At 37.5% G+C, this 10,820-nt stretch overlaps 1 protein-coding gene across 1 annotated transcript; it reads right to left on the reverse strand.

Annotated features, from left to right (window-relative positions):
- Positions 1-4,822: 4,822 nt before the first annotated feature.
- On the reverse strand, positions 4,823-8,091 carry LOC145105940 (uncharacterized). Its single transcript, XM_079042999.1, has 2 exons — positions 7,455-8,091; positions 4,823-4,899 (listed from the first exon to the last, which is right to left on the reverse strand). The coding sequence occupies exons 1-2, from the start codon at positions 8,089-8,091 to the stop codon at positions 4,823-4,825; spliced, it is 714 nt and encodes a 237-aa protein (XP_078899125.1).
- Positions 8,092-10,820: the final 2,729 nt, after the last annotated feature.

Here is a 10,820-nt window from a genome sequence, read left to right on the forward strand (position 1 = left end):
AATTAAACCACAAGCATTAACAGACTTTGTGGCTGATTTAAGTGATGGTCTACAACATGAAGCAGAATTGGAAAGCAAGGAACTCCAAAAAGAAGAAAGCATGGGAAGATGTAAGCTCTTCACTAATGGATCCTCCATATTTAGACGAACAAGCCTAAGGATCATACTAAAATCGCCACAATGGGACATCATACCCCAGGAAGTCAGCTGTGAATTCGTTGCAACCAACAACGAGGCTGAATACGAAGCACTGATCATAGGACTACAGTTGGCCAAGGGTCTTCAAATATAGGATCTTCAAGTATTTGTTGATTCTTTATTATTAAATAATCATTTTAATAGATCATATGTAGTAAAAGACAAAAGCCTAGCACTATACCTCCAAATCCTCAAAAAGTTAGCCTCTACATTCGAAGCTTTTAGCCTAAGACAAGTTACCAAAGAAGAAAATGTCGAGACAGATGCAATGGCCAATTTAGGATCTTCCTTTGGGATCCCTCCAAAAACCAGGATCCCTATAACCCATATATTGATCCTAGTGATAGAAGATCCCTCCAACAAACCAGATAATTGCAATGACCATAATCAAACAACCAACATAGCAATAATCGAAGATCCTGACCCTCAATCACTTCCTCAAGATCCTAATCATCAGGATCCCGAAATCCAGGATCCTCCGTGAAGTTCAAAATCCTGGATCCAACCCATTGTGGAGTATCTCCAGAATGTCATGATTCCTAAAGTAGAGAAAAGTGATAGAGAGTTCTGGATGAGGGTCTGATGCTTCGTGATGATCCAGGGGAAGCTATACAGAAAATCTATGGCTAGTCCATACTTGTGATTCTAGGAAAGTCATGAAGCCACCAAAGTACTAAAGGACGTACACGAGGGAGATTGTGGTAATCATGTTGGGGGCAGATGTTTATGCTTTAGAGTATTAAGGACATGGTACTATTGGCCAACAATGAAAAAAGATACCTTCTTATACGCACCAAGATGTGATGCTTGTCAAACGCAAAGCAACATCCTCCATTAACCTGCAAAACCATTACATCCTATTAACTCCCCTTGTCTATTCATGAAATGGGGAATGTATATAGTTGGCAAGTTACCAAAAGCCCCAGGTGGAAAGGTCTTCATGCTAGTGATGACAGACTATTTCTCGAAATGGATAGAGGTTGAAGCCTTTGTTCAAATAAGAGACAAGGAGGTAGTCTCATTTATCGAATGTAATATCCTGACCATATTTGGGATCCCTGCCGAGATCATACGCAATAATGGATCCCGATTCATAAGAAAAAGGACTAGGGACTTTTGAAGTAGTTGGGGAATTAAAATGATAATGTACACTAACGTTCATCCTCAAGCTAATGGTCAAGTTGAATCCGGCAACAAGATCATAGTCAACAATTTGAAAAAAGGTTAGATGAGAAGAAATGAAGATAGGAAAAGGAACTCCATTTCGTCCTATGCGCAATTAGGACCACTTCAAAAACAGCCATTGGCCAAACTCCATACTCCTTGTTGTTTGGAACGGAAGTGATGATCCCTACTGAAGTGGTGACCCTAACGACAAAATATACATTACAGGATCTAAAGAACAATGGTAGGAACCTAGCCCAGAATCTTGACACTATCGATGAACTCATGGATCTTGCTAGAATTCAAATTGGTGCTCATAAACAAAGGATCACCAAATCATACAACCGTTATAAATGTTAATCCCCTCTAAGGTTTCAAATGAGGTAAGGTTTCTACACCTCGCTTAGATGCACAATATATAACTATGGGATGTAAATAAGGGGCTCATTTAATGTTGTAGTGACATGGAAACCCTTTTATTTCTGAACAGATTTTAAGAATCTGAATTTTAAATCTAAGGTTTATAACATTATCATATTATCCTAATTTGGGATCATCCCCCGTAAAATTCTAAGGTTTATAACATTATCATGTTATCCTAACTTGGGATCCTCCCCAATAAAATTCTAAGGTTTATAACATTATCATGTTATCTTAAGTTGGGATCCTCCACAGTAAAACTCTAAGGCTTATAAAATTGTCATGTTATCTTACGAGTTGGGATTCTCCCCAGTTACTTTGGGATTTTCCCTAGTTATTATAGGATTTTTCCCAGTCATTATTCAAAGTGGGATTTTCTCCAGTTGTGGATTTTCCCCAGTTGTTATCTAAAATGGGATCTTTCCCAGTAAGGATCTTCCCCAATCATTTCCTAATAGGGATCCTTCTCTACGCAAACTCTAAAGATCATGTGGGATCGTAACCCAAAACTTCTCCTAAGTCAGAAGATTGCAAAACCTAAAGATCACCAGGTTCTAACTATCTTTAACATTATTTTTTCCTAAATAAAGATGAAGGGTTTGTTTTCCTGAAGAAGTTAACTATGATAAGATACTGTTTTGGTCAAAAATAACACAAGTATCGATCAACCAAATTGAATGAGAGGTTGTGATGTTCGAATTATGTAACCTAGAAAGGTAAAGAGAATGACACCATTGTTTACAAGGAAAGCCCTAGATCCTTGCTAGGAGCTCCGACACAAAACCTTGGGAGGTGTTAATGATCACCTGCCTTGATGATTTTATAAATGTAAAACGATGATTACAGAGAGTATTCCAGTTAGAACAAGTGAAAAAGTTCGTAGAGTAAGCTAAGAGTAAGCAGAGAGTGTCGTGTGAGATACATGTGTCAATTTTATATTCTAAACTAGTTAACAAAATGTCCGATATTTCGGGGATCCTCTATGACCAGCTTTGTGAACGTTATTTGACTTGGTATTCTGGGTCTTTAGCATAGTTGATACGGTTCTCTATTGAGAATAACTCTTCTCTTGACTATTTCGGTACATGTGTTAGTTACGAACAAAATATAACCGTTATAAATGTTAATAAAGAATAATAACGGTAATAGTTCGGATCCTGAGATAGTTGAGGATCTGGAATATCTGATGAGGTTTGAGGATCTTGAATGCTTTGAGGATCCTATCCCCAACAATTGCCCCCAAAGTTATTTTTGAAAATGTAAGAGTTAATTTCGAAAATATTAAAGGAATAACTTAAATTAAGTAGAAAAAGAGATAAAGAAGAGTTTAAAAAATTTATCCCTCAATGGATAAGTTTTATCCATCTCGAGGTAACCGAGAAGCAGTCAAATCTTATCCCTTCCGTACTATAAATGTGGGCTTCTGGTAATTACTTTTTTATTTTCTCAAGTCGTCATCGTCTCATTGTGAAGGTAAATTTTTCCTCTAACTTGTTTTCTGTTGGTTTGATTTTCCTTGTCATGGCTAAGAGAACTAGTCGTCCTCGATCTAGCGTTGTCACTTCTCCCGAGAATGACTTTAGTGATCAGGCAATCTTATCTTATGATGAAGTTTGCTCCTTCAATGATGACGATATGGAATCTCTGAAAGCCATTGTGGCTTTACCTTCTGATGTAGTTTTTCCACCTTTTGAGGCCAACGTTCAACCAGACTTCATTTCCCAGACGTGGGTTTTCTTTCGCGAATACCCATTCAATCTAGGTTTAACTTACCCTTTTACTGGTATCGTTCGTGATTTCTTTTTGACTACCTAAATTTCTTATATCCAAGCTATGTCTGTGATTTGGAGGATCCTATTTTGGATTGATTGCTTGAATCAGTCCAAGAATATGGACGTCGGGTCACCTGAGCTGGCTCTCATTTAAGATATTTCTACTTTTGGTTCTTCCTGTTTTTTGCTAAGAGTTAAGACAAACAAACTCCACCTCATTCTGAAATCCAAACAAAATGATGGCGCTTGGAAGGAAATATACTTCTTCGTGAGACGTGATTCAATTCCAGAGGGAGATTACCTGCCAAAAACATAGATTAAAAAGGGTAGGATTTGAATTGAGACTTCCAGGATCTTGAAATTTACTTCCCTTATTTTGTTTGTTTTGATGAAGTGTTTAAATTTGAGGAGCTTGCTCCTGCTACTAATGATTCTAAGGACAAGATTTCCAAATTTCTTGCACTTTTTGCACTTAAAAGGTCGTTCAAGCTCGAACATTCCAGTCTCCAAGAGGGTTCTTGTACTACCGCTTCAATGGCTACTGGTAACATTATTTTTCTTGGATGTCTTTTCGATTGATAAGGATCCTGAGTTGATAGGGATCTTTGGTAGGCTCCAAGACTACTCACTCCAAGGCTCGTTTTGGTTTGGCAGATCTTGAAGATGATATGACCAGTGGTTTGGTCAAGGATAAGCATGAAGAAGATGTCACTTTTCCCCCTCCCAAAAAATCTCACATAGACCTTACAGTTAAGGCTTCAGGATCCCGTAAGGGGAAGACTTCTGAGGCCATAGATTCCATCCTAGAGAACCTTAGCATTGAGGATGCTCTTGGGAATTTGACCTCATTTTCCCAAGCTGTGTGTATCATGTTCATTATTTATATTAGTTTATGATACATGTGTCTTCTTTTGTTGATGTTTGCGTTTCTTTCAGGTCTCCACTCATTTTTCTCAGTTCACCAATAATCTCAGGATCCATGTTGACAAAGCAAAGTCTATTTTAAAAGAGCAGGGGAAAATCTGGAGGGCCACCAATGAGGATCTCCCCCAAAGGGTGGAATTGTTGAGCAGGAAGAAGGCTGATAAGAAGGAGGAACATTTGGCAGACCTTGAGGAGGTGATTGCCGATGCAAAGACAAGTTCCGCGATGGCTATCCTGGAGGCTAAGATCAAGTTAGCGAATGATCTGGAGAATGCAGGTTCTGGGGATGTAGACGGTTGGCGCGAGGCACTGGCCAAATAGATTGGCAAGCTTGCTACCGCCAATCAGGATCTGGTGCTGATGCTGACCAAAGGAGGGAGAAGAAGGACGCGACCAGTGATGACCAGGCTAAGGTCTACGCCTGCAAAAAGTTAGTTTAGGTTGTTTTTGTTTTTATCAGTAATGTAAAACAATTAATCCTTTGGTTGGGTTGTGCGCAACCCCTTTTTGAATGACATGGTAGCATTTTCCTTTTATATCTCTTGATTTTTCCTGCATGACTGTTATGATATTAGGATCCTTAAATAATTAGGATTCCGGAAAACTTTGTTCCTGCAAATAATCCTGAGACAAAATGTTTTTAGTGAATTATTTTAATCATGCTTGAATTCTAATAACCAGATGATTTTTGCTTAGGATCCAAGAAAGTTTAGGATCCTTAAATTTTACTCAGATCTTTTCGAGGGTAAGGATAGATGGAACCTAATTATCTTCAAGTTTTTCCTTAAGCTCTTCACCCTTAGAATTTACTGAGGATAAACCTTAGCTTCGAAAAGAACTTATGATCGTTGTTGACTTCTGATGATAAGGCTCTTCACCGATGAGGATCTATGCCGATGAGGATCTTTAATGATGAGGATCCTTAATCATAGATCATACGGGGGAATTCCTTTCTTAGGATAACCTGTTTAGGTTATAGACTTTGAGAAAATTCCTATGTAACACCATAAGTTCAATTGATAACACGATAATTTTATACTAGGGAGGATCCCAACTTGTGACGTATTCTATGCGAAATATCCCTACTCATGATAACATGAAAATGTTATGATTCGTATGTATTTTATGGGGAAGGATCCCAATGTGTGATAAAAATGTTATAGTCCTCTTGTAATTTTGGGGGTAATATCCCAACTTTAGATAACATGAAAATGTTATAAAGCTTATGTAATTTCTGTAGTAAGATCCCAACTTTAGATAACATGAAAATGTTATAAACCTTATGTAATTTCTAGGGTAAGATCCCAACTTTAGATAACATGAAAATGTTATAAATCTTATGTAATTTCTGGGGTAAGATCCCAACTTTAGATAACATGAAAATGTTATAAACCTTAAGGATCTTAGCTTATGTTCAAAGATAAGAAGGTTGCCAAGTCACTGCATCGTGAAATGATCCCCTTATTCATATCCCATAGCTAGATATTATGCGTTTAAGCGAGGTGTATAAACCTTAGTTCGTGTGAAATATGTAATTAGCTCTTTAAACGTTGGAGGGGATTAAGTACCCTTAAGCGTAGGAGAGATGATCAGTCTATAGCTTGTGTATAGGATAGTTTAAAGATTATATCGTTGATACAATGGCATTGTTCAAGTGTTAAGATGATGAAATCTTTGTGCGTCAAAATCCTTATGTTTCAGGATCTTCAACCTCGAGGATCCCTATGTTTCAGGATCTTGAGGATCCTAGTGTTTCAGGATCTTGAGGATCCTTACTTATGGAGATCCTTACCTATACATCGTCCTGCATAGCAAACGTTAGCTAGGAGTGGGCGTTAGTCTAGCTAACTCCCCTCTGATGCTTAAGTTAGTAATGTATTTGAGGAAAAAATATGTTATGATGAAAAGTTTAAGGTAAAGAACATGTGTACCTTGGTCTTGTTGAAGATCAGTCGATCTTATTTACATATAATATGCTTTGAGGTGTATAGCATTCCAGGATCTTGGCAAAATGTCTCCTTCGAGTGTTGCTAGCCAATATGCTCCTTTTCCTGCTTCAACGTCTATAAGATACGGTCCTTCCCACTTAGGAGCTAATTTTCCTTCATTAGGATTCTTGGTGTTTTGAAATGCTTTCCTTAATACCTAGTCTCCTATTTGGAATCTACTAAATTTTATGTTTTTGTTGTAAGCCTTGGTGATCCTTTGTTGATGAGCACCAATGTGTATCTTGGCGAGATCTCTGATTTCATCAACAGTGTCAAGATCCTGGGCTAGGATCATGTCATTGTTTCCTTGATTTCGGAGCAAGTATCTTGCCGTTGGGATCACTACTTCGGTAGGATCATTGCTTCGGTCCAAAACACCAAGTAATGTGGGGTCTGACCTGTGGCCACTTTAGAAGTAGTCCTATCTGCCCATAGGACGAAGGGAAGCTCTTCTGCCCATCTCCCTTTCTTTTGATCTAGCCTTTTCTTCAAGTTATTTAGTATGATCTTCTTTCTGGATTCTTCTTGACCATTAGCTTGGGGATGAATAGGAGTGGACATTATCATTTTGATTCCTAACTCGTGCAAAAGTCTCTTTTCCTTTTGCTTATGAATTGGGATCCGTTGTCGCATATAATTTCATCCGGGATCCCGAACCTGGTCAAGATATTATGTTTAATAAATGATACTACCTCTTTGTCTCTACCCTGAGCGAAGGCTTCAACTTCGATCAGTTTCGCGAAGTAATCAGTCATCACCAACATGAAGACTTTTCCTCCTGGAGCTATTGGTAATTTTGAAACTATCTCCATTCCCCATTTCATGAATTGCCATGGAGAGATAATAGGATGTAGAGGTTCTGCTGGTTGATGTAGGATGTTGTTGTGTCTTTGGCAAGCATTACATTTTTGAGCATGTAGAAAAGAATCTCTCTTCATGGTCGGCCAGTAGTATCCTGTTCTTAATATCTTAGAGCATAAGGATCTACCCCAAGTGTGATTAGCATAGTCTCCTTCATGTATGTCCTTCATGACTTGTGCAGCTTCAGGATCTTCCAAGCATCTAAGATACGGACCTGCCATAAACTTTTTGTAGAGTTTACCTTGGATTATTACGAATCTTGAGACTCTTGTTCTGAATGCCCTTTCGCTTTTTTCTTCTATTGGAATCATGCCATTTTGGAGATACTCCATGATGGGTTGGGTCCATGATCGTGGACTTCTTCGAGGATCCTGTTCGTCGGAATCCCTTCGAGGAGAGATCTGAGGGTCAGGATCTTCAGTGACTGCTATGCTTATTGGTTGTTCAGGATCATCGGATTTGTCGGAAAGGGATTCTATGGCTGGAGTTATTATGTGGGTTATAGGGATCTTCATTTCTGGTGGGATCCTTAGCGAGGATCCTAAGTTGGCTAATGTGTTTGCTTTTGTGTTTTCTTCTCTGGAAACTTGGGTTAGGCTAATGTTTTCAAAATTAGAAGCTAATTTTTTTAGGATCTCCAGGTAAAGTGCTAATCTTTCACCTTTCACTGTATAAGATCCGTTAAAGTGATTAGCTAATAATAAAGAGTGAACAAATACCTGAAGAACCTTGATTTGAATATCCTTAGCAAATTGTAGTCCCATAATTAGTGCTTCATATTCTGCTTCATTTTTGGTAGTGTTGAATTCACAACTAACTGCTTGGGGTAGGTGTTAGATAAGGTGTCTAAGTCCATAACTATATTTGGTATGTACTTGACCCGAGAGTAGCATGGTCCATTTGGGTTGCATTTCACCGGAACAATTTGTAGGATGGACTTTTGAGAAGAGGTTATTTATGATTCATTAATATATTATAAGTTATAATATATTAATATGAAATCATATTATTTAATTAGTATTTATCAAGAATTAATTTGGAATTAATTTTGTGAGCAAAAGAGACTAATTAAATATATGGGGATTGATTGTGTAAATCATCCATTCTTATAAAGTGGGCTAACGATCCATGATTCCTTATGTTGGGCTAAACCCGTGTGGTGATCCATGGATACTCCATGGAGGTTAAAACCCATGGAGCATGAGGGATATGAAAACTCATACACATTAGGGTTTGCATGGTGTAACCCTAATGTGGCCACACTATATAAAGAGCCATATGTTGCATGAAATCGGCACCCTAGTGTTCTTGTGAGATCCATAGCCGAAATTAAGTGCAAAGTAACCTCTCTCTAGTCTTCCAATTGTTGGTGGTGCTTTGTGGTTACATTTGAGGCATTCACACTATTGGTGCTAGGCTCTTAAAGCTTCAAAGCTTCAACTACAAAAAAAGGTATGTCATTCTAACTAGATTTTTGTAGCATAGTTGCTCCATAGTATGCTAGTTAGGATGATACTTTGGAAATTAAATGTTTGCATGTATATTAGAGAAAACATAGATCTAGAGTATCTACGGTTACATGTACACCATAGGGGTGTTAGAATGCTCAAAACTCATCAGTGGTATCAGGGCCTATGATTGTTTTCCTATATACTTGATGCTACTTGTTGTTTAAAGTTGGAAAAATCGAGTTTTTGGCATTCTAACTGATGAACTCCCCGAGTCCACTGATATACTCGACGAGTTCATGCCCAAAATGAGCTACTCGACGATTCCAGTTCATGGACTCGCCAAGTTGGCTGGGCAGGGTGCAAAAAATCGATTTTTTAGCCACAAATGGATAGGAACATTATCCCAAACTGTTTTGAATCATAAAAATATGTTTTTTAAGATATGGTAATGATCATGCTCATCCATTTAAAAGGTAATTGTCAAAGTTTCATGTTTTCTATTAGTTTATGTGATTAATCTAATTACATGAAATATGTTTGATGTGAATTTCCTTGTTCATTTGAGTTTGATTGAATCTTGCATGATTATTTGATTAAATTATGTTAGTTAAATGTTTTGTAAATTCTTTTAATGGACTCCATAACTTGTCCTCAAGTTATGGAGGTTACGGAACATGAAAGGTTTTTCCTCTTAAATATATTATTAAACTAATATGTTACAAACTTGAAGAGTTTTGACAAGTTTCAAAACTTGCCCTCAAGTTTTGGAATTTGTAACGTCTCACTAAATGAAACTTTAATTCCAAACCTTAGAATTTTAAAAGTTAAAATTCAACCCTTATACTATGATAATATTATAGGTTTAATATTTATATATATATGTATAAGACAAGTCGGTTTTACCGTTAGTAGGCCTCATTTACAAAGCCGGTCTATAAGGGGGTATAAGGTTACTGCCTATAAAATGGTGGTTTAATGGGTGTCCACTCTCACCCACCACTTCCTTGACTGGTGGAGGGTCGTTAGCCGAACGGGTAGGACAAAAACTCTAATTCTTATTAAAATTAAAATTATAATTATAAATTAACTAAACCTTTTATAAATTCTCATTCTTAGTTACTTTAGGAAAATGTGAAATTGATGCTAATCCATGAAATTACACTTTTCACCTTACCAAGTCGTTAATGGAGCATGTATGGTTAACCGACCCATTAACTTGGACTAGTAAGGCTGGAAAAGGGTAGCTTAATGTTTATCATAAGGTCAATGGAGCTTGTGTGGTTAACCGGCACATTGATTAAGGTGATAATTGACAATAAGAGTACCAAGTACATTTGCATGGTTATTCACACCTTGTTTGTGATCCTCAGTATCCCGGTCACAAACCTGAAGGGAATAATCGAGATTAAACATGCCATTGAAAAGTTCAATGAATCTCAAAGGATCTAGGACTTTCAAATCCAATTAAAACTTAATAAACAATTTCGTTTTTCGTGGTAAAAATTGGTAAATCGTCATTTACATACCTTCACATATTTTGCAAATTGGATAACGAGATCCCTCTTCCAAATTGTAAAATATTGTGTTGGCTCCTAGCCTTAATATTTCATTTCTGTGTTATATTAAGGATTCTTATATCTAATCTAAACTTTGTTCTTTTCTTTTCAGATGTCTTCCAACAATGCTGCTTCTGGCTCAAACCATACCGGCTCCTTCTCTCTCATGAACCTTTGTGGTAGAGTCATCTTTGATGGGTCTACTTTCAATGATTAGATTAGGAACATAAGGATGGTCACTCGTTATAAGGACAAGGAATATGTCCTCGACAAGGAGCTGAAGGAAATTGATAAGTCTGCTGCTACTCCTCAAGAAATTGTTGATTTTAGGGCACATGAAAAAGATGCCACCAAGGTAGCTTGTATCATGCTTGCCACAATGTCCACTGAACTCCAAAATTCCTATGAGGACTTCTACCCTTTTTAGATGCTCCCGGACCTGATGGAAAGATACCATCAGAGTGCTCGTCAGGAGCAGTATAAAAT

The sequence above is a fragment of the Lactuca virosa genome, chromosome 4, assembly GCF_052849685.1.
Source record: "Lactuca virosa cultivar CGN04683 chromosome 4, Lactuca_virosa_CGN04683_v6, whole genome shotgun sequence".
NCBI classification, from domain to species: domain Eukaryota; kingdom Viridiplantae; phylum Streptophyta; class Magnoliopsida; order Asterales; family Asteraceae; genus Lactuca; species Lactuca virosa.